The sequence below is a fragment of the Falco rusticolus genome, chromosome 1, assembly GCF_015220075.1.
Source record: "Falco rusticolus isolate bFalRus1 chromosome 1, bFalRus1.pri, whole genome shotgun sequence".
Taxonomy (NCBI): Eukaryota; Metazoa; Chordata; class Aves; order Falconiformes; family Falconidae; genus Falco; species Falco rusticolus.
Window position 1 is genome coordinate 37590903 of NC_051187.1, and position 24429 is coordinate 37615331.

General features: G+C 40.8%; 1 protein-coding gene across 9 annotated transcripts in view; it reads left to right on the top strand.

Moving 5' to 3' along the window:
- Positions 1–24429, top strand: part of DEPDC5 (DEP domain containing 5, GATOR1 subcomplex subunit) — a 47320-nt gene that overhangs the window by 15135 nt on the left and 7756 nt on the right. Inside the window, exons 21-38 of one of the 9 annotated variants that reach the window (XM_037408988.1) lie at positions 253–476; positions 2064–2267; positions 2783–2918; positions 4566–4663; positions 8044–8109; positions 9412–9595; positions 10742–10902; positions 11955–12072; positions 12242–12409; positions 13299–13518; positions 14396–14529; positions 15342–15450; positions 18264–18326; positions 19914–20065; positions 20837–20914; positions 21344–21476; positions 22320–22428; positions 22684–22908. In XM_037408988.1, the coding sequence (XP_037264885.1) occupies positions 253–476; positions 2064–2267; positions 2783–2918; positions 4566–4663; positions 8044–8109; positions 9412–9595; positions 10742–10902; positions 11955–12072; positions 12242–12409; positions 13299–13518; positions 14396–14529; positions 15342–15450; positions 18264–18326; positions 19914–20065; positions 20837–20914; positions 21344–21476; positions 22320–22428; positions 22684–22908 (2582 nt within the window). The remainder of the gene's footprint in view (positions 1–252; positions 477–2063; positions 2268–2782; positions 2919–4565; positions 4664–8043; positions 8110–9411; positions 9596–10741; positions 10903–11954; positions 12073–12241; positions 12410–13298; positions 13519–14395; positions 14530–15341; positions 15451–18263; positions 18327–19913; positions 20066–20836; positions 20915–21343; positions 21477–22319; positions 22429–22683; positions 22909–24429) is intronic. The other 8 variants (XM_037409312.1, XM_037409150.1, XM_037409071.1 and 5 more) reach the window with 8 other exon arrangements.

Consider the following 24429-nt stretch of genomic DNA (forward strand, 5'->3'; position numbering starts at 1 on the left):
TGTGGTGTCTGTAGAATTGCGTAGTCAAGCATGCTTTTTTCACAGCCCTTATGCTGGAAGCATTTATGATGCACAAAAGTATGTAGCACCCACATAGTCAAAAAATAGCAATAGCTTCCTTGTAGTCCTCTTCTTCTTGAGTTCACCTGCTGGGTATTGAGTTTCTTACATGGCTTGGGTCTGTTCAAGCCCCTTGATAACCCAGGAATTAATCTCTTTTTCATATCACTGGACATATCTGTTTGTTTTCAGCAGGTCTGTGAGAGAGAGAGAAAGTCGTACCCGAAAGAGCTCTAGTTCCTATGATGTGTCATGCAGCCCTTCCCTGCAGAGCCGCACGCTGCCCCCAGAGGAGGTGAGGAGCCAGGCTTCTGATGACAGCTCACTGGGCAAGATCTCCAACATCCTGATGATCCCACGGCCTCATCTGCACCAGTGTGAAGTCAGCAGCTCTTTGGGCTATACCAGCACCAGAGGTCAGCCTAAGGCAGATGGGAAAGTACCTTAGGTGGTGAGAGGGGAGAGAGAAGATGGAAGTTTGTGTTGGCCGCTGCTGGCCAGAACAGGGAAGATGGTGCTTATATTAGCATTCATGGTACATCTTTTCCACAGCTCCAGCTGTGGCTGAGTGTGCGTTCTCCCTTCTTTATCCTTGTCCAATTCCATTGCTTTTTTTCTTTTTTTAATTGGCTTGTCCTAAATACAAGTGTCCTGACACTGATTTGCTTTTTTCCCTTGTCTATTGCCTTCTTTAATATTTGACTGTTCTCCTGTGCCTACCTGCAAATGTGGGCGTACACGAGTAACTTTATTATCCAGGTCACCTATAATCTGTCAAATGAGAGTTAGCCTTAGTCGTGAGCCCTGGGGAACCCTGCTTATAACTTCTCTCTGTGGGGATTTGTTGTCACTGAGAGTCACTTTCTGGACCCTTCCTTTTGACAATGTACTACTGAACTAGCTTGATGTTAGCAGTGCTGGCAGTCTCCTTTTTTTCCTACCAATTTAATTTTGTTCTTAAGACAGTATGTGGTATCTTCCACAAACTCAACTAATTTCTAAGTAAATTGTATTCCTCCTATCACTGCTTGATCTGTAGAATTCTATCCTTGAAGGCTCTTCAGTGTTTTTTTTTTCATGTCATGCTGTATGACAACTGATACCATATTTATCCTGTTACAGGAACTGGATTTACTGCTGTGGAACTGCCATCACACAGTATACTTCACATTACTTTTAGCTTTCATGTTTTCCCCTGCTGTCAGTTAATACACACATTTATTATTATTATTATTATTTTTTATTTCTATTACTCCTTTGGTTTGAAGGATATTCTTGTGACCCAGCTGAAGGTGTACAACTGGATGGGGATGCATGTGGAGTAGGACTGGTGAGGAGAGAAGAGTCAGAGTAACTGAGGTTTTTCACATGTTCTAGTCGGCAATATAGAGTGGCAAATGAGACCCTTCCTTCTCTTTGGGATTTCCATTTGCTGAACAGAGTAACTGCTACTTAGTCATCTGGTATATTTCTCCTGTTTCTAAATAACTGCACTTCTGTTCTACATTGAATAGTAACACCTAACTAGTAGCTTGCTGAGATAATGTCCTATAACTTCTGGGAGTAATCCCTTATTTCAGTGGTCAAATCTGAATGTTACAAAAAAAGGCTATGTTGCTCAGTTGTGGCTTCTGCTGTGTCTTTGTACTCATCCTGAAGTTTCTGGTGTGTCAGTCTTGATTTCTCAGGAATTCTCAAAGCTCTGAGTAATTCTTCATAGTTGACTTAGCAAGTGGTTTCTTTATGGCTTCATTTAGTATAAAGTGACACAGTATGCAGCAGCGCTGTAATGGCAGATGAAATAATACTCTTTCTTGTCTGGATTCTGGTTTACGTTGTAACTTGCAGACAGGATTGAAATTGCTTTCAGCTTCTCTTCCTGCCTACTCCTCAGCTCTCCTTATTTCCACTTACCCTGGGGAATCTTTATATCCCTAAGCAGTTCATTCTCTTTTGCTTGGCTTCTGTGTGATCTCATGCTGACTTTAAGTTGTGTTTTCTAGATGTCCTTGAGAACATGCTGGAGTCTCAGCAACGTGACTCCAGTGCCCCTGGGAGGTTCCATGTTGGCAGTGCAGAATCCATGCTGCATGTTCGGCCTGGGGGATATACACCCCAGCGAGCACTGATAAACCCGTTTGCCCCATCCCGCATGCCCATGAAACTTACATCTAACAGGAGGCGCTGGATGCACACTTTTCCTGTGGGTAAGTCTGTTTCATAGCATATTAGATTGCTGTACTTTTTCCTTGTCCAAGCGTTAACACAAGAGAGTCAATGTCAACTCTGGCATCTTGAAGTACTCTGCACTGTTAAAGATGCTGAACTAAGCGCATAGGCTTGATAAATCAGAGATCCTTTTTTCAAAGATGTTACCATCTATTGGCAAGCTTGCAGCATAAGGTATTGTGGAACAATCTTGTAGAAGATGGAGGCTGTTGAAGTGAATCATAACTATAATCTGAGTTGACTTTCAGATGCTTGAACTGTTCTCACATTTCCTTAGTGCCTTGTAAGCAGGCCCTCCAAAACATTTGAAAGAATATTCTGCTTCACTGGCTTCAGAGAAGATGCCAGAGGTTCAAGTCTTTGAAAATTTTGTAAATATGATTTCTTAACTTCCATTAGTTAGCGTTGCATGTGTTGTTGACAAAAGGAGGGCACAGGCAACTGAGTAATCAATGCAGATGTGGTGATTAATGATCAAACTGTAACTGTTTAGGTCCGTCAGGAGAAGCTATCCAGATCCATCATCAAACCCGTCAGAATATGGCAGAAATGCAGGGCAATGGGCAGCAGGATTTGACACATTCCTCTGCTGAGCTGCTGGAGCTGGCTTACCATGAGGCAACTGGCAGGTGAGGTCCTTAGGATGAATCTGTGTAGACTTTGCGTGAACATCCCTTTTCCTTAAAATTTTATCTGTGTTACAGTAAGGCAGTTACAGGTTGTGATCTTTAAACTTAGTAATATGTTGTGCCAGTGCCACATATGCAGTATATACCTTTATTTTGAGATATAAAGCTCTTCTGGCAAGGCTGGTGATGGTTTTTTACCTCCCCTAATTTTGGGAAGGTGGTAGTTTATCACAGAGTTTGCAGTGCACAGGCGATACAGTGCATCATTCATGGAACTGTTAAAAATTGCCTTATAAGAGCCTGTGCCTTTATTCTTATTATCCCAGTAGCTGTGCCCTTCATCCCAGAATAGAACATTTTTTAGCACAGGGCACAGCTTTGCCTTGCAGAAACTGCTGAGCAATTTCAGTGCTATCCATTCAGTCCTGTTTTCTCCAGGCTGGTGAGAAATGTAGCCATGATAAACATTGGGGATGGATTGCAAATGAAAGTACCTGTGTTCATAAACTAGTTTTCTTTTAAAAACCAAACTTTGGTCAGTGTTGGGAGCCTATATTGATTGTTGGCTCTGAGAAGTGAAAAAGATGCCAATGTTACAGGGTTTGGCATGGCTGTAGGGAGGCTGTTTTTACAGTGAGATAGATGAGATTGTTCACTTCACCTAGGCCATTTTCCAAGCTACACAGTTGTTCTCCAGTTTCCAGATACTCTCTTACCTGTTTATCTGATTATGCTTTTATTAACAACATTCTGTCCATGTTTTTCACTCATTTTTACATGTTGTTTACCAAAACCATTTGGTAGCTTTTAATCATTGACTTCGGTATCTTTCCTGCTATGTGTCTCTTTCCTCTTGCATGCTTGTAGAAATTAATGTTATATTTCTGGATGTCCAGGTTGAGTGAGGACACTGCTGTATCCTCTGCCTTTTTAATTTTCAGGGTTTTTTTTCCTGCTATGTTCAAGCAGTCCTTCAGGAAATTGCACTGCCTAATTATTCTTTCATGCTTCTTTTTTTTTTTTTCTTTCCTTTTATAGGGAAGTTGTTATCCTATCTTATACTTTGTATTGTCCTTTAGAATACTCTAATCTCTTTCTGTTGCATAATTTTAATTTTGTTCCCTAATTCTATTAAAAAAAAATTTGCCTTTTTATTACTTCCTAAGTACATCCTAGTGTGCTGAAGCGTCTTGTCATTAACGCCAATCTCATGTGTCATATTCCTGATAATTCTTTTTCTGAATCTCTTTGTTGTCTCTTTAGATGATATACTCATCCAAAGCAATTTTCTCAGTCTGGAATATTGGTTTTATAGACCATGAAATCAGATCTGTAAATAACTAGCTAAGTTTTGTTTCTCTCCTGGGAGGTATACGAATAGCTGGAACTCCACTGTCCTGCAAAGGTGATGCATTGGCTGTTGTTAGAGGCAAAGAACATGGACAGATCCGGAATATTGTTACAGCCTTCTCTGTGCTGCTTTTGTGTCTGTTACCATCTCTGCAAACATCATAAATAGCAAGGTTTCACCACTGGCTCAGCTGAGACGGCAGGCTGATTACTTATTTCTTATATCAGCTTGTTAAAAGCAAGCAATGTCATGAGTAGGAAAGCTTGTATAATACAGGCTATTTTATTTTTCTCCAGACATATCAGTTCTCGGCATCCAGGTGACAGTGCCTTTTTCCTGAGCTTCAGTGGAACAGAAGAGTACTCTAACGGTCTGGCTGGCAGCAATGGTGCAGGTAAAAGCAATGATAGAGCATGGAGTTGGGAGAGAAGGCCCATTCTTATTAGCAGTGACAAAGTAGTAGAGCCAGAAGTCATGGAAGGTGGGTGGACCAGGCATGACAAAGTAGAAAGAATCAATAATGGAAAAACAATTTTCAGCTTAGAGTGATCTGTTAATGCTCTTACTTGGACTTCTTGGTGTCTGGTAGCTTTTTGTATTGGCTTGTTTTTTAGGGTGCAGGGTTTTGGTTTTGTGGATTTTTTTTAGCGTGTCTACTTTTCTAGGTAAGTCTTGTAAACTTTACTGTACTAAGATGCTCACTTTTTATATATGATAAGCTCTCAGGGAGTTGCTTAGTTCTATAACAACAAAGCACTGATGCCCAGACACAAAAAGTAACTACACATGCACTGGTATTGTTCAGAACTCTTTTTTTTCTGGGTGGAGTTGCCTTAAGGTGTCATTCTTTGGATTAAGGAACTTGTTTGAATATATTTATTTTACATATACAAGCTGATGGAAAGAGTTTGGTTGTATCTAGGTTTTGAGAGAAGCTGTAAAAAAGCAGGTTCGTTTTGCATGGCAGGTTCTGGGATTCAGTGTTTTCTAGCATTCCTTGTAATTATCTACAAATGCACTTTCTCCAGATTTTAAGCACTTTGAACATGGCAGTGTTTATACTAAATGTTATTCACACAGCCCAAAATACTTCATCACATTTTTGAGAGAAGACACGTCTGTACTTTCAGCTGAAGATTAGTGCTGTCTCTCTTACCTTACCCAGACACCTGAATTAGTGGAAATTCTCAACATTTCTTTTGAATCCTGTAAGTGGAACAATGTGCCACGCTGAATATTCTGCTGTTGTCTGGTTTTTTGCAGCCTACCTTCTGACTTTATGGATGTGCTTTTTAGATAGGCACATGGAAAACAAATTTGATCTTTCAGACTACAGCATTCAAGACTTACGTTCTTTTTTCAAAACCAGTTCAAAGATTTAAAAAAAAAAATTGGTCCTTCTGAATTAAATTGGATAAAACCAATTACATTTTCCCCTATGCTCATACTTTGAAGAGCCATAAAGAAGTTAGCTGACTTATTTTCTTGTGTCTCTCTTGTCTTGTATTCACATAGTTGCATTAAAAGTGATTTTGTTCTGTTGTTTCCTTCTGTGAATTTCATCTGAATACATTTCATTTCCTTGCTTTACCCTTTTTTCTTTCTGCCTTCCAGATAGACTTTGTTTATTCTTGCAATTGCTAAACTGCATTTCAACTGCTGGATGCAATTTGCACAACATAGATGCAGAGCATATCCTGGCAATAAACACGCTTGCATTTTATAGAAGTCTTTTGTGTCTGCTGATTGGATATTAATCGTGTATGTGGTGGAAGTTAATCTGTGTCTGTCTTTGTGAAAGTCGTTATGAGCACCTTCCCTGACTAAATGCCCTCAGCCATCTGTAGCTGCCACTCAGTGATTTGACTTACGCTTCTCCCTTGTGGTTTGAGTCACCTATGAAATTAAACAGTTTGGGTTTTGGTTTTTTTTTTTTTAATTTGTAAAAATATGATTGCTCAGTGAGTCAGGTTCTCCTCTGCTGCCCACAGCATGTTTTGCTGCAACATGGGCTTCACAGTGAAGAATTACCCCATCTATTTACATTGACATTCAGTATGTTGTCTGTATTGTCCAGCAGATGGTAGATGGTAGTTCAGAGCAAATAAATCTTGTTGCAATTCCCTAACAAGATGGCAGATGGCATCAGCAGAGTTGGTGAAAGAGGAATGCCTGATCTGAGCCAGCTCCTCCACTGGTTTGCTGGCATCATCATAGAAGCAGATAATTATCCTTTCTGTTAGTAAATGCTATTTAGAGTAACAGCTATGATATTGATATCAACTTGCTGGATAATGTAGATAAGCTAGTTTTGTAAAAGTGGCTCCTTTTAAATGTTTGGAGGCTCCTTGAAATTTGTAGTTTGATCAATGTCTTTTAAGCCAGCAATTTTTCTTGTCTCCCTAGCTGCTCTCTTCCTCCCCTGTGCCACAACAGCTGTTTATACAGCTACATGGTGAATCAGCTCAGGGAGCTGATCCAAATGAAGAGTAACTGAGGTTTTTCTTTCTTGTATTAATTGTTTCTCTGTAACTGCACAAATATTGATGCAAATACAGCAGACAGATATGAAATGGGGACTAGGAAGAATTGGTCAAGCGGTACCATAGCATCATGTTGGCTTAGTGTTCACTGAACTGTAGTTTTAATGTCTGTTTTGCAGGTTAATAGGCTGCTTGGAACAAGTCCATTTGGCAGACAGATCAGTGTTTTAAGTCCTAATCAAAACTTAAATATAAATTTTTGTTGGTCTTAAGTCCCTTATTAGACTTAGGTTAGTATAAACTGAATAAACTGAATTTTGCTCAAAAACTGAGTATGTCCTCAATAGCTGTCATTTTATCTCTTTTCACGATGAATAAAAACTTCCTTAATATTCTTTCATAGTGAAATATGGACCAAGGTATATCATAGAGGTTGAAACATAATGGAAGTTGCTACCTTTTCAGAACATGGTAGTTCTAAACAGTTTGTAATTATACATTGGACCTACTTAGGGGCCCTGAAGGCTTAATTAATACTTTTCAAATTTTTAGCCTGGCAAGGAATAAAAAGGGAGTTTGTATTTGTCAAATCAGAAAGATCAACTGTTTGTTTTGTTTCCTCCCTACCCCCTGGCGGAGACATGAAATGTGTACTGGTAGTTTATGCCGAAGAATGTTGGCATTGGAGTAGATCTATGTTAAGATTTTCATAAATTACTTATTCTTCAGAGTCTTACATAATTAGAACCTTATATATGGGTTCTCTTGCCCTACCAGGTGAAAGTCTGTTGTAATTTCCTTTCTTGATACTCCTGTGTTTTATGAAATTTTTCCTCTTAACTTATACCTTGTTCATAAAATGAAAAAAAACAATAAAAAAAGTTTCTGGTTTTGGATACTGAATGTATTTAAAAAGTACTTCACTGCTGAGACCTTAAGATTAACAAGCTGAATGATTACAAGTGGCGCTTCTTTTTTTATTTGCTTTCTTTATGGCATCTACTTCACAAGATAAGTTTTGCTATTTTAGGGAGGTTGGTTTTGCTTGTGTTTTAGCTACTGAACGCTTCTGATGAGATGTTCGAATTTCATCCAAGGTGTCTTTTTTTTGTCTTTTTTTTTCCTCCCCTCATTAGTTGGCTTTGTGTATTTTTCAGCTGTGCAGAACCCTGAGTTCTGTCCAAGGAGAGGAATGCCGTAGTTTTAATACATTTGCATGCATTTGGTTTATTTTTATTTGCAATGAAAGTGAAGTGTATAATTCCTTAAAATACATATTTCTTCCTTGTAGGGGTGAACCTCAAAACTCAGAACAAGGACTCCTTGGAAGATTCTGTCTCTAACTCTCCAGATCCAAGTAAGCAGGAGAAAGGTTTGGAAAAGACTTCGAATAGGTGGGAAGATAGGAAGGGAAAGGGCATCTTCCTATAGAGAGTCATCAGGATGTGGTAGGCAAGAAACTAAGGTGCCTACTTGGCTTTTGGCAGGGTTTTATTTTGCCTTGCAGTAATTTGCAGGATCTCCCTGTACTGTGTGTCTCGCTGTGATTGCAGTTCTGTGTCTCTAAGAATATGTGAAAACTGGTTGTTGTATTACACCTGAGAAATTCAGTCCCTACCAGGCATTGTTATGCAAAATGCTGAAGCTGCTGAACTCTTACCTGCCTCTCTGTATGAAAGGTTTGCTTGGCACCAGCTAATTGAAGCAGAAGTAGTACAGTCAGTTCCTGAATTTGGTACCATTTGCTGAGAAATATCTAATAGAAAAACAAGTGTATGACTGCTTAAAAAAACATTTTCTCTGTAGCAGTCTGTCCTGTATTACTTTTTTGTGCAGTGTTCCTGCCATTAACCTTCTAAGATCTCTATGACAAGAAGTTAAGAATTAGTAGTTGGCCAAGTGCCTTGATATAGATCGTTTGAGGCAGGTTAGAGTGTAGTGCAGTAGTGAATTGATGATTTGATGTAGTTTAGTTAGCTTTTGCTTTTTAATGTCTAGTTTTAGATCTCTGTAATCTCAGAACTGCAACATAACTCTAGGAAAGGGTGTGGGGAAGGATTGCTTTCCAAGTTACGATTTTTCTGGTCTTCCCACCCCTCTGGATCTGTCTTCTGTTTTTATAACTGTAGAAATACTCCCTTCTCTGCTGTTGTACTATTCCAGAAAGAGGCTGGTCTGTCATTCTTTCTGTCGTTATCCCCAGCTCCTCCTGCAGTTGTCTAGGACGCAAAGCTGGTCTGGTTTTCTTGTGCGGAATTGGAATGTTGATCTGTTTTATTAATAATGAGTAATGGCACCTAACATGCTGTAATTTTGGAAGAGCGGTGGCTATGTCAGCTTTAGCTTTCAATCAAGAGAAAATTAAATGTATTAACTTTGAATGCCATTTGCATGATGGGATTGAATTAGCATGTGCACTGCATTGTTTAACAAACTCTGTCTCTTTCTCTCCCTCCCTTCTTCCCATCCTACTTTCCTTTTCCCTTCCCATTCCACCCCCTTTTTGTCCCTGTTGACTTTATGCCAACTCTGTTTTTGTCCCTCATTCTTTCTAACTTTCCTCTTCACACTTTTCTTTCATCTTCCTCTGCACCCTATTTTTTCATGGGTGACCATATATGCCCCCATTGTCTGCTCCCCCAATGATACAACGAGGCAGTTCTGACGCTGTCTGCTCCCCCCGTAGTGCCAGGCTTCTGTTGTACAGTTGGAGTGGACTGGAAATCTCTCACTACTCCGGCATGTCTCCCTCTTACAACGGACTACTTCCCTGACCGTCAGAGTCTGCAGAATGATTACACTGAGGGTTGCTATGATCTCCTCCCAGAAGCTGACATTGACAGGTTTGGCCAGCACCTTCTCTGTAAAGTAACTTGCATTGAATCAAAGTGCTTAAGGCGCAGCTGATGGAAGAGGAACACTTTGGAGACTGTACAAGAGAAAGACGAATGGCTAACATAGCATCCGAATACTCAGAGTTTTCTCTTTTCAGTGGTAACTTTGCACCTTTTCTGATGTTACCAACTGACAGTATTGTGTTCTGTAGATTTTATTGTTTGCTTTCAAAATTTTACCTCTCTTTACTTATTCTGTTGTGTTTCAGTCAAAAAAAATCAACCTCAAGCTATCATCTTTGTTAATCTCTTTTCCAGGAAGTATTATGGAAACACTAAATGAGCAAATGCACATGTATGTGCAGTGTTTAAGATGCTTATCCTCACTTTCAGGGATATTTAGTTTCAAGAATCTTGGTGGAAAACAGTGTTAGTGGGATAAATAGAACTTCTTGGCTTGTCCTGGAGGTTTCTGGTAACTATTCTCCAATAGGATTGGTTTGGGTTTTTTTCGGCAGCTGTCTTATCTTAAACATTTTTCAAACTTTCCACAACTTGTAAGACATCAGAAAGACCTGTTCGTGTTGCTGCTTTATGGGAACAAACCAAAATATTAGTCAAGGTGATTAAAATTCATAAGAAACAGCAGGATTCATGAAGAAACACTTATAAGAAATGTCAAATGTCCCTTTATAGCAGGAAGGCAAAGTTCAGAGCAGTGGTAGCTGGAATAAGATGCCATAGTGATGTGTCTTCTAATCTCTCTCTGCTCTAGACTTCCTACTGTAGCAGAGGGTGGAGCATTGCCTGCACACTTGCAGTTCTGAGCTCTGCTGAGAATCTCTGCAAAATGCTGTAAAAGTGATCGTTAGTGAATTTATTGGAAGTTTAACAACTGTTGTAAACAAATATGTTACTAGTTGCAAAACTGCTTTCAAAGGCATTAGTAAGTATTGCCAGCCAGCTAATCTCACCTGTTTAAAATAGAAAGGTACCTGTTTTTCTCTCCTGTTCCTGCAGGTTGGTTTTCACAGGCAGAGGGCTTCACTTGCACAGAGCCCAGTGCAGGCATAAATCCTCAGTTAGGAAGTGCAGAGCTAAGAATAGGTGTGTGGTCAGCTTCCTTATTCTAGTCTCTTTAACCTTTGTGTTCAGGAGAGATGAGGAAGGAGTGCAGATGACAGCCCAACAGGTGTTTGAGGAGTTTATTTGTCAGCGTCTCATGCAAGGCTATCAAATTATTGTGCAATCCAAACCACAGAAACCAGCTACAACCGTGCCACCCCCACTCAGCAGCAGTCCCCTTTACAGTCGAGGTGAGTGACTTTGTATTGACAATTTAGTCTTTTGTCTTTTTCTCCTTCTGCTAATCCCGTAACCTCTATGAATTGGGCACAGATGCTTATTGAAGCCTTTTGGTTGTTTTGTTGTTAGACAAAAATCTTTGCTGGAGGGGAGCCTGATCTGGGACAGCAGAAACAACTCAGCTGCACCATGAAGGGACAGGTGCAGGATTTTTGAACAGTAAAAAGAAACTGGCCTCATATTCATGATGATCAACCCAAATGAAAGATGGCTTGAGTGTCATTTGGGTGAATACATGTTAAACACAATTCACAGGGTAACTGCAGGGCAGGCACATCTCTAGAAGAAGGCAGACCCAAAGCTGCCAAATGTATGTCTCTAGAAGCAGCTCCCTAACTCTAAAATAGCTGTGATAGTCCCAGGTAGACAGGCAAAGCTTCATTGTCCTGAAGCCTTGAGTCAGCTAAACCTAGTTTAGCTCCAGAGGACTGGAGTGGGTTAAGAGGGTATAGTATTCCTTTGAGAGAAGCTGACTTACTGTTTGACTTAGGGCTTTTTTTCTGGATTTTCTCTAGACAAGTCAGCATGATGCAATGTTCATTATTCGTGTATTCAAAGGAATACACATGAATAGGGTATGGTTGTTACTCGCTGGCTTGGGAATGAGCAGCAAGGCTCCTTTGGTAAAGTGCCAAGCTTAAGTGGTTAGTTCCAGGAATGAGGCATGGAGAGGAAGTGGAGCCCAGCTTCACCATCATATCCACCAGTTTCTCAGCACTTCATATTGTCTGTTCTCTAGTTGTCCTGATTAGAGAAGGTCTATGTTGGTGTATGAATTGTGAATGCCCTCCTTCTTCAGTTGTGATACTAGCAAATCCTAACTGTAAGAACAAATGGCTTACTGTGCATATGTTTCTTAAAAAAGGTGGTCTGAAATATGGCTTTTAGTTTATCTTGAGTTCAGAAGCCCAGTTCTGGAGTCTGGTTCTATAGGTAGCTTGTTGACAAAGTTCTGACTATTGCAGCAAACTGAAAGGGACGGTGTTTTTCTTTTTACAATTAGGTCTTGTATCAAGAAATCGACCTGAGGAGGAAGATCAGTACTGGCTGAGTATGGGCCGTACTTTCCACAAAGTAACATTAAAAGACAAAATAATTACTGTGACTCGATATCTGCCAAAGTGAGTATCTCTCTGGCTGAGCAGTTTGCTATCCATGTTCAGATGAACATGCTTTTCCAGCTGCCTGTACATGCTTGAAAGAGCATACTGCAGAACCTCCTTTCTCTTTAAGAAAGAGAAGCACTGCTATTGATGATGCTGAGATTAAAGTTTGTGTTTTCTCTTTTAGGTATCCATATGAATCTGCTCAGATAAACTACACTTACAGCTTGTGCCCCTCACACTCTGACTCTGAATTTGTCTCTTGCTGGGTAGAGTTCTCCCATGAGAGATTAGAAGAGTACAAGTGGAATTACTTGGATCAGTATATCTGCTCTGCTGGCTCTGAGGATTTTAGGTGAGATCCTCTTTTCCATCCAGACTTTTCTGTGTCCTAATTGCCTCTTTTCCTTTTTGACCTGAAATTTCTGCAACAAGTTCAACCCACAAATACTCGGTACTCCAGGGGGAGTAACTGCCCTGCTTTCACTTGTATGGTGCTAGCAGCTGTTGCCACGTAGGAGTCTTACTGTGTGTTGCTGTTGCATTATCTGGTCTTTGATACAAAGTCTTGATCATAAAATTCAGCTTGAATTGTTGGGGTTTTTTTCTGCTGCTACAAATGTGAAGGAATATGATGGCATTTTGTACCACACAGATGGTTTTCTTGGCAGCCTACTCATTTCTGGATCTGACTCAACTTCCATTTAGTTGGATCTGTCGGAGGCTTGCTTGAGTCCTAGGCTTAGTTTGACTGTAGTCCTAGTCCTAAGCTTTGTAGAGCAGGGCTTCTTGTTAGCAATATGGAATATCTACACTACTATCAATAGCCTTTTTTTGTATCTTCTCTCAGCAAAACCAGTCTATCTTTGTTTCTTTTGAGGTCTCAATCAAAATATCTCCTTCTCTAATGTGTACCTTTGCAATTCCTTTTTTCTTTGCTTATTTTTAGAGGAAAAGCTTTTGTAATCTATCTTTTACAGAAAAGAAAATATGTATCTATGGCACGATTACTCTGAAGATAGCCTTGTTTTCTCCTCTGCATGTCAGTGTTTTAATCCTTCCCAGTGATACTCATATTGCTGACCATTCCTTTGCATATCTGTTCTTTCTTACTCAAGGATAGCAGAACGAGATTTTCACTATACTCGGTGAAATTTACAGCAGATAGATACGTATTTTAATTACTCTAAAATCCTTCATAGGAAACTGCTGAACTCTTGTCTTTTTTTCCCACATTCCTTCAGTCTTATTGAGTCCCTGAAGTTTTGGAGGACTCGCTTTCTACTTCTGCCTGCCTGCATCAGTGCCACAAAGCGCATCATGGAAGGAGAAGTGCACTGTGATGTGTATGGTGACAAGCCCCGTTCTGATGAGGAGGAGTGGCAGCTTCTAGATGGATTCATTCGCTTTGTGGAGGGTTTGAACCGCATTCGTCGACGTCATAGATCTGATCGAATGATTCGAGTGAGTCAGCTTTTAGTTGGGTGAGAAGCTGAGCTTGAGTTTTATCTGAACCATCTAATGAAGCATTAGCAGAGAGACCCTGAGGCAATCTCGAGCAAGTTGGGGGGATATATGTGTGTGTGTGTGGGTAATCCATACAAAAAGCACAGTGCTGACCAATGTACTATTTCAGATTTCAAATAGTATGGCTGTATTAACACCTTGCTATTCTTGAGCTACTCACGTTTACCTGGAATGGCTATCCCATGCTGCTGTGGCTGGAACCAGAATCAGAACAGTTAGGTCACTGGGTGGGAAGCCAAGCTCTTCTGCATACTGTAGCCGTGCCTTAGCCTGGTGGTGCTCAGCTGGTTTCCTCAGCTGGTCTTCTCTTACCATAAGCCTGATGTTACCTCTTTGCAAATGTTCATTGCTTTGTGCTGTAGATACGGTTAGCCTGCACCTTGTAGTGCCGATATTTGATGAAAAGGCATCTGTGAGGTAGTTAAACTGGTGACTTCTAGCTGGGGTGGTTGTGTGCTGCAGACTTCAGGAAAAGGATTGTGAAAAGAGAACCATATGAGTGAATTCCTGGTGAATGGTAGTTTCAAGAAGGTGATGAGCAACTCGTTAGTGTGTATCAAATGCTCTTCCAATTCACACACTGAATGGGATAATTTATTTCAGAGAAAATCCGCCTTTTCCAGAAAAACATCCATTTTATTTTGAGAATAGAGTCCACACAAGACGCTAGGCTGCTCCATTTCTTATGTACCTATGGTTTAACTCCCTTTTTAAAGTGTACCTAATAAAGCCCTGCTGACATGAGGTGTTGTGTTCTTGCTTACTAGTTAAGCCTAGCTTGACCAAGCCTGTGCTTTCATTTTTTCTTTGTTAGAAAGGGTCTGCCATGAAAGGCTTGCAGATTGCTGGTCCAATTCCCACCCACTCTCTGGAGCAGTCTGGGCCTCCCATTGGAAAGAAAGGAACCTCAGCACTCTCAGCTCTGCTGCAGATGGAAGCCAGTCAGAAGTGAGTCCCTACAACTAGGCTGTGTGAAGAGCACTAGAACATCCTTCCTACCTATTCTACCTGGCCTGGCTAAAGCAGATTTGGGGAACTTTGCCTTAAAAAAAGAGAGCTGTGGGATCCTGCTTCTTTAGTGTCCTTGTGGCCAGGCTGGGGAAATACTGGGCTTTTACAGTGACTTCCCTGTTAAGTTTCTATTAATAGAATGATTACCAAAGACTAGAAAGGAACATGGAAACTAGGGAAGTGAATGTCCAGTAATTTAGAAGGAGCATCTTTTTAACTATCATCTCAGTCTACTACACATCAGATTTGTCATCTGTTTGTGGTTTTCCAGTATTACTGCATTCACATAAGAGCTTCACTGGGACGTAAGTGTACACAAGTACAGCACACTAGTTAGGTGGCCTCAATATGAACATTGGGTAACAAATACAGTCTAAACAAAATAGCTTGTTTTCACTGATAATGTCTAATTAAAATACCTGTGAAACTTCTGAGTTTTTGTTTCAGTATTGATCTGCAGTGGTTCAAAGAAACTCAGAGTACTAATACCAGATATGCTGTAAACACAATGTAAACATTGTTGCTGTTAAATACAAAAAAAATTAAGTATTTTTAATGATAAGGTAGTATTACACACGCATAATAAAACTGAGTTAAGTTCAAGGGTCCATATTGTTTATATGGGGCAAAAAGTACTTGCAGAACATTGGATTGACTCTGTGCTTCAGTGTGGGAAAGCAAATGTCTGAAATTAGAGGAGTACCCCTCTGCAACAGTTGCCTTCAGGTGGAAGCTTCCTTTTGTTTTAGGACGCTGGGGGAGCAGCAAGCAGCAGTGCTTTCTGGGAAGAGCTCTGGACAGCCTTCGGAGAGCGGGAGCATTGCTATCACACCCACCTATATGGACAGCCCTCGTAAGGTAAAGACTTTCTGGTCTTTAGCTACTGTTTTTACACAAGAATTTCTCAAATAATAGAAGATTGTTTCTCCAGGCACATGGCTACATCATACCACATTTTATTCCAATCCAGCAAGGACTAGGTCTGTACTGGGGATGTCCTTAAGCCTTTGTGAGCAAGGGCATAAGAAGAGGTTGGGGAACAACCATCCTTTAATTCTTTAACACTGTGACAATGAGATGGAATCCCTGGGATGCTGTTGTGGTGTGTTTTGCTCATTTAAGTGGTACCGTTTCCTTTTTCGGTAGTACACTTTGTTTCAGTCAAGGTTTGGTTTTTAGATGTAATAGTACAGTGCTATCTGCACCTATGTGAAGGCTGTCTTTAAGAGCAAAATCCAGCTCTAGACAGTGACTGTGTGATGCTTCAGTGGAATTTTAATGGCAGGAACTCGAGTCACTTGCATCTGCTTAGAGGAGAGGATGTGTTCCCGAGTAGTGATTTAGATGTCGTTCCTTCACTGGCTGGACTCCAGGTTGGAGAAAACTGTCTTCCTGGAGCTCCCTTTGGGCACTTAAAGAAAAGACTGCTATCCCTCAGGCTTCCTGTTAACTGTCCTGTGAGTGCCAGGAGAGCGGAAACTACACCTCCAAGTCCAACCAGAAATATTTGATTATTTTTCTGTATTCTGGTATGAAGGTCTTTCAGTAGAAATAACAAGGAAGTGAACAAAGATATTAACACTTATGTGTGACCTCTCTTTGGGTTCAACAGTTGAAGTATTGCAAAGAAAAAGTTCTCAGATTCCCCGCTATCAACTTAACTATCTCTTTCTGTATTTTTTTTCTTAGCATCTAGTGTTCTGACATCCGCCCTTTTCTGCCACCATCAGGGAGAATTGTTGTTTTACTCTGGAGACCTGGATATTGCTAGTTGAAGTGATAGATTAACTGCAGTCATCTTAATAGATACTTATTTGTAGAATGAGGGTGTTCACAAAATGCAGATGAGATTCTGGAGCAGTCCTGCTAGGCTTGGAAAAAATAGGTGCAGAAACTGACTTGAGGCATGTTTGCAAACTTCAGGCTTTGCATTCTCCTCTACTAAAATCAGCTTCATCAAACTTCCCTCTTTAAATACAGAAATTGTCAATATCACTTCCTACCAGTAAAACTGGTGAAAATTCCAGGTAGGACACAGGATAGAAGAATGTTGTGTGGGGTTGTTCTGCACAGCACAGGGAAAAAGGCCAAACTGGCTTCCTTTGCAGTGGCACACAGGTGTGTTGGAAACAAAGTAGCAGACTTGGTGCTACCAGCAAATGCTAATAAGCAAATACAATCTTGTGTAATTTTAAAGGTAAGGATATTCAAAAGCCTCTCTGGAGGGCTAACTGGAGAAGGTGGAAGAATGTGTTATGTTCAAAGCCTTTCACACTATAGTAGTAAACACTCTTATAAGTATTTACGCATAGGGACTGGAAAAGGAGTGATTGTGATCTCCAAGTTGATGGCTCACAGCTTGTTGGAAAGGTGCTGGTGGACAGATAGCCTTATTGAGCAACTTTGTGCTCACTTGAAAACATCAGCAAATGTGTGCCTTGTGTTTCCATGACAACACAACCCATTTAGGGCTCAGCAGCATGGGTATGTCTGTTGGCTGTCCAGAGACTTGCAGCCAAAGTACTGACAAATTGTCACAGCTGTGTGTGTTGTCAGCAGCCAAAGGAGCAAGTGCTTTTCTAGGATGCTATTCAGTGCTGGAGTTACTCCAAAACTTAAATGAGCCACTGGCTCCACCTTTACTCTGTTTTAGAGTAGAACTGAGAAGTCACTTCAGCCAGTTACGGGGCAATACAGTGTGATTTTAACACAGTGAGTTAGCTTGATGCATAATCTGTTTGGGAAGTCTTTGCCCGTATGGATACGACATGCTTGGCTCTGCTTCTGCACTGCGTAAATTGTCAGCCATATAACCCTGGTGTTGATTCTTTCCAGAAGGTGTTTAATATGTACATACCAGGGTAAGCATCATCTTAACTGCAGGCTAGACAAAATATTTTGCCTAGGGAGCAGGATAAAGAACTGCAAATACGGAATGAAAATCTAATTGAGTTCCACTGCATTGTCTCATGTGATAAGAGAATCTTGACACAGCTTTGAACAGCAGCTGGGGATAAATTCACCCAGGGTTTGCAAGTAGGTGGGGAACATAACATAGCACAGGCAGTATCTGTTTAATTATGCATGAAGTATTAAACACAATGTTGGAAGGATCTTTGTGATGAATTTTTCTTCCCTTTCCTTTGCACCGTATCAGACCTGCATTTGAGAGGAAGAGTGTGCTTCCTGAAAAGAGCTTCTTTGCCTCTCCCTCTTTGTCATTTGCATGACTGACAGACTAGGAAAAAAGCTGTGTTCCTTTGGATATTCGTCATTACACATGCAGTTCTACAGGTTTCTGTATCACTATTCAGCTTTGCATGAAACCCACACACTTTAGAGCTCAAGTCTTTCTCCTCTGAAGCGTGGAGGGAAGGCTGTAGTTTCATTTGGCTTCTGATCAGTGTGGTTTTCAAAACTTCAGAAAAGCATCTGTGCTAAGAGCAATGTCTTCTTACAGAGAGAGAAAGTAAAGGTATGTGTGCAAGTAACTCCCGATGTGCATTCTGCAGCATTCTGTGGCATCTGACATTCTGGGTCTGTTTGGGATTTACATTCTTCTCATACTTTCTCTCTGTGGTCATTTCATACTTGCACAACCTTGTATTTGCTTTTCTTCAACTCCTTGTTCCTGTTGCCATTAATGGGCCTACTTTCTCTAATGCCTTCAGGATGGGTCCTTCTTTATGGATTTTGTTCGCAGCCCACGTACAGCTTCAACCTTCTACTCACAGGTTAGTTTTGAGTGGGGTCTTGTCATCTCTGGCTTTTGGGCTGAGGTGATAGAGATCGTTTGTTTTTGTGAGCTTGCCATGTGGGTAACCAGTGTTAGTTTCCAGATCTGCTTGTTGGGAAGGAGGTGCACAGCATTAACAGGACAAAGTGGCTGGCAGTGGTGGATGAAACTATTTTCTTCCACCACTCAATGTGTGTGATGTGCTTTGGATGTCCATGTTCACTAGCCTGACTGTCCTTGCAGTACCGTCTTGTCAGCTACTGAAGCTTCTCTTTTTGTGTTGCAGAAGTAGTCATTTTCCATCTTCCCTTGCTAAACAAAATGGCAACAGCTTACTCATCTCATTCTTGGCTAAATTTCTTCTGTAGTATTTGACTGACAGGTGATTCTGGGGAGATCCAAGTCAAATTGTGTCCTTGGGTTCTTAAACAGCTAAGGGCTGAAAATATTGTTGTCATCTTTGTGTAAAAGAGTCATTGTGACAGAAGTAGTGTGTAAACTTAACAGCAGTTAGGGGTTAGTAGTAACACAGTGTGTCCTTAGAAAATGCTGCTAGCTGAAGTGAGCTCTGAGGGAGGGAGAGTGGATTTAGCTGGCTGTGGGGACTGTGGATTCCATGTTGGAGCATCTGCTGTTCTTGGCTGCCCAAAAAGGGACACCTGCCATTGCGGACTGAGAGATCTCTGGGATGTGAGAAATGGCATAAATAAAAGGACTCTGGTCTGGCTGTCAGATCTAAGTCAAACTACCAGCTTTGTGATTTTTAGCTCTGTGTGTGATGTGGATTCATCGTGGCAGATCGGTCCTCGTATTTACACCAGCTTTTAACCAGAGTTACTCTGCTGTACGTGTTCCTCTCCCCCACCTCTCTAGCTTTTATATAATGTGCTTTTCCTAAACCATACGTGTTAATGACAGATGGCAATTGCAGCCTGTACTTTGCTGAATCCTTCAGCATTAATGTTCTTTCTGAAATGATTTTATGTAAATTTTTGTGAACTATTCAGTCTACCGTTAGAATAGTGCAAGTGTTCCTGCGGGAGGAAAGTGTTCTTGTTGTCTTGGTGACATAGGTGTGGGTGGGTGCCAACCAGCCTCCTGGTACTACCCTAAGAAAGGAAGGAAGATGAGCTGATTTTGTGCATTATGAAACTTGAATTCCATGTGATACGTTTACGTATTTTTGTCTGAGAGTTAGTTAAAACACTTTTTTTCTAACTGCTTACTACTTTCCCATAGCAATTAAATGTCCCGTTCTGTCCATTACATGTTTGTAATCACAGTTATTTACTCAGGTTTGAAAATGTCAGGTTGGGACTGGTTTGTCCGTCGTTCTCTCAACACAGTTGTTGCTGAGTTGGTGATCCTCATCTTTTACTGGGGTCTGAATTTCGCATTTGTCAATAGCTCTGTAGTGATGGCAAAAGTAAAACTGTATTTATCCTTTCTGCATATGCTTCTGCTTGCTTATGGTATTGCTTATTAACTAACTTGAGCTGAAATACTGATGATGCAGGGAGGAGAGAAAATGGGAAAGAGCTTACATCACAAATTTCATAAAGATGTTGCTGTTTACTCCTTGCAGGTCTCTATAGATCAGTCAGTTCCTGCAACCTCAGACAGCAACACATTGATAAACACGGGGCAGTTACCTGATCGGGGCAACATGCAGACCTTGGGAAGTTCCCAGAATGTTGTAGACCAAGGATATACCACAGCTGGTGCTGCAGAGGGCGGGTAAGAAAAGCACAGCAGTGCTATGCTGCAGTTCTGCTCAGTTACATTCCCCTTTCTGGTGTCAAGGAATCGGCACTTAAAACAGAAACCTGAGAACGAGATGTGCTGTGTCTGTCAGCACTAGAAAGCACTTGTCACAAGACTTTACTGCAGCATTTCCACATGCAGAAAGAGTGGTAGTAAAATAAGGCTTGCAACCCAGTTTTCCAGAATTTAATGAACACAAGGCCCAATTTCCCCACCCACAAAAAGAGCTTCATTCTTCAAGAAATGAAGAACGATGAAATTCCATTTCTGAAGTCTGTTAGCAGAAAAACAGGCTTTGAATTGACATCTGTCTTCTGTCTGTTATAGCAAAGGGGGCCCTGCGGGTCTAACTGGATGCAGTAGGTTGATGAAATCCAAGAGGTTCTAACCTGGAGGCGAGACACGGGGAGGAAGCAACATTAAAAATAAACTGTATTAGCACCGGTTTCCTGCAGTTGTATATTACAGTAAAAAAAAAAAAAAGCCAACCTCAAAATGTTTGCTCTCAATTTCTCCTGAGGATGGCTGTATGTAGTGTAGTGTATATTGGGTCAATATAGCAATGACCTCAGGGGGAAAATACAGGTCTTATGCTTTTAGTTGTCCTTCCTGAGATGAAAAAGGAAATAAATGTGGCAAATTCACTGCTGGGAAGAGAAGAGAGAGCATTTTTCTTAAATGTACATTTTTGAACATATCTGGCAGCTTCCTTGATTTTTGAACATGCTTCTGTTTACTTCCCAGCTCTCAGCAGTGTTCGGCAAGCACGCTGACTTCTTCCTCCACCTTGATAGAGATTCTCGAAGCCATGAAACACCCCACGTAAGTTTTTGATATAAATATGCTTAACATCTGTCTAGACATTTTGTAAGAGGACATGAGGCATAGAGTCACTCAAAGGGAGAGCCCCATGTCAACTTTGGAATAGTTTTAATCATCCTATTGTTACTCACTTCTAATCTCTCCAACGAGGAATTTTATAGAAATTGAGATACAAGTATCACTGCGGACTTCAATTATTAGAATCCCAGAATCTTATCTAACACAAGAATTCTCTGTAAGACACTGAAGTGCTGTCAATGTTAGCTCTTCATCTTGTTATCAGAAACTAGTGATATGTCACTCTGGGGGCATTGTGAGTTTCTTGTCCTATGTCTTTATCCCCCTATTTTTTTTCCAGCAGTGAATTTTGTCTTTGTAACTTAAAAGAACTATCAATCAGTCCATGTTTGTGACATGCTGTGATTTCAGCACAGGGATCCAGCTACTTTCTGAACAGAAGGGCCTCTCTCCCTACTGTTTCATCAGTGCAGAAGTTGTACACTGGCTGGTGAATAATGTTGAAGGTGTGCAGACCCAAGCCATGGCAATTGACATAATGCAGGTAAGAGAGCTATCAAGGAGGGCCAGAAATACCTCACTCTGTGAAGAAAGTAGAATTGTAGAGGAAAGCATAGCAATCATTTCTGTTTATGAAAATCCTCTTACTGATAGGCATTGAAAACAGTGTTAAACAGAATATGAGGTAATGATGATACTTTTTCGATTCCCTATCACCTACTCTTCAGTAGTAATGTATATTATATTTTCCACTTACATATGATGACAGTTCTGTGTATAACCTCCAATTAGCTAGTAGTTACCAAGAGCTCTCCATTGTCTTAGAATTATGAGGCGCTAGAGTGTGATTTGGTTTTGGGTTTAGTTTTGTTTTTTCTTCTGATAATTAATTAATGAAATCGTAATAAAACCAGCATATGACCTCTCTTTTATGGATGCTGAAGTATACACGCTTTATGCAAGATACGCTGCTTGTGTTCATGACATTTTTTTTTCTTCCCTATCAAACTGTGTCAGGGGCAGAAGGTTGGAAATATTTTGGTGTTCATTCTTTTGCTGAGATCCCATATCAATTAGCAGAAACGTGGAATGTGTCTGACCTTTTACCTTCCTATAAATCCATCTATAAAACCAGATCAGGGTGAGGGAGGAAGACAGACATTTGCAGAAGGATCAAATGCAATTTCTCAGGGAGATAAGGACTTGCTACATTTACTGAGTATCAAGAGATAACATTGCTGGTATTTTCATTAGGCACATATCTGGACAAAAAGATGTCAAGAAAAACTAATTATTTCCTAATGTACTCTAGCAACCTTTTTATGTAACCGAAAGAGTGACTTCTCCTTTTTTATCGTGTTTGCTCTGTTCTCTTTTTTTCCTTCAGAAAATGCTAGAAGAGCAGCTTATTGTCCATGCATCTGGAGAAGCTTTACGAACCTTTATCTATGGCTTTTATTTTTATAAGATTGTTGTGGACAAGGAACCAGACAGAGGTCAGCATCGTGTTATTACAAGACTGTCCTCATAATCCCTTTGTATAATCACTAGCTGTACTTGATTCTTATGGGTGCTGCAGCAGAAAATACTGCTTTAAAGAGAGTCAAAGAAATTCAGCCTTCTTTGTTAAAAAAAAAAAAGGAATTACAACATAATTTTTTCTCCTTCCTCTTTTTCAGAAAGAAGTACATCTCTTTCTTGATCACTTGTTTCTAACTGTGATCTGTCCTTCCCCTTGCTTTTTTGTTCAGTGGGCATGCAGCAGCCTGCCATGTGGCACACAGCTGCCATGGATGACTTCTCCGCCTTCCAGAGGAAATGGTTTGAGGTGGCATTTGTGGCAGAAGAGCTCCTGCACTCGGACATCCCAGCGTTTTTCCTGCCCTGGCTGCCCAGCCGCCCAGCCTCCTATGCAAGTAGGCACAGTTCCTTTAGCCGCAGTTTCGGAGGACGGAGCCAGGCAGCTGCATTATTAGGTAGATGCACAGCACAGGTGACAGCTGGGGAAGTTCAAGGGGGTAGTTTGAAAGGGGAAGATCAGCCAGCCAAGGGTATGATCTCACGTGGACCAGCAATAAAGCTGCAAATTTCATGCTGGCCTTACATGTGTCTTGCACGTGGAGTTGTTCTCATATGCTGAAGGTATGTTTCACTGGCTGAGCAGGCAATTTTTGCTTCTCAGTACTGAAATCCAGTAAAAAGTATTCTGCAAGTATTCCATGTTCCTGAACTTCCCCCCATGCCATCCTCTAGAATACAGAGAGGAAAATACTGACTTTGTCTCCTTGTGGATCCAGACAGACGCTTCACAACCTGTGATGAGCATGGAGGGATAAATTGTGGGAACAGCAGAGCAACCAAACTGCCCTTAAAATGACACATCTAATTGCTTCTTAATGGCAAAAGCCACAGCAAGATTCAGATATGTTAGAAGTTTTGTGATGTGCTAGAAGCTTCTTGGCTAATCAGAACCATGTATAGCCAGAGTCCTTAGACGAAAGTCTGGGAAGCCCAGCTACAAACAATCCCTGCAGTGTGGAAGCAGTAGGGTTTGCATTTGGAAGATCTTGCTGCTGGGCAAGGTACTATTATCTAAATTATATATAATGTATATCTAGACATTATCTAAAGCTCTCTCATGTGTGAAGTATAATGCTGACTACACTACAGCCTGTGAAACATACGGGCTGCATGATTGTTGTTTTGTCAGCTTTTTGTTGCATTTCCAGGCCAGCCTGAGTCACTTGCTTTTGTTCCTCTTGCCCTGCTTAAAATTATGAGAAAAATCATCGCTATGGAACTGCAACTTCAGATTTATTTAGATGCATCTTTTAAAGGCCTATCAATTAAGGAGAAAAAGAAAATTCTGCTGTTCTCCTGTTTTGTATATTTGACCTTTTGAAGAGAAGTGACTTAATGCTGGTGTAGTATCTCTTAAACCTGAAGTTACGGTAACCCTTATGTATTTCTGAAAGGCTTGTTTGAAGAGGAACAGCATCAGAAATGGGAAAGCATTAAGGATAGGAAGTCTGAACCAATGGTTAATTCCCTGAAGCCAACATATGCAGGGTATTTTTCCCTGTCGCACGATAAATCTGTTGCCTTGGCTAGTATCCAACCTCATTAGCTCAGTGATTGGCCGGAGCTGAAGCCTGAACACAGGCTGGCATCGAAGATTTGCGAGGGCTGGAAGTGTTCGGGCCAGCTCCTGTTCCTGCTTTGATCTCTTACTATTTAGCCCAAGAAAGACACTTCACCTTTCTGTGTCTGTCCTCTTTTGTGAGATGAGAAGACTGAGACTCAGTAAGCTTGCACCTGGGGAAACAGACAAGGAAAGAAGAGGGCTTTAGTGGCCTTCTCACCTTTTCTTTAACACCAGCCAGGAAAGAATGTATTCTTTCAGCATGTGATGTAGTTACACACCGGTGTAGCCTTCCTTTTTCATTTCAGTTGGAATTGTGTCCATTCTGCTATTTAACTGATTTGCAGTTCTTGGA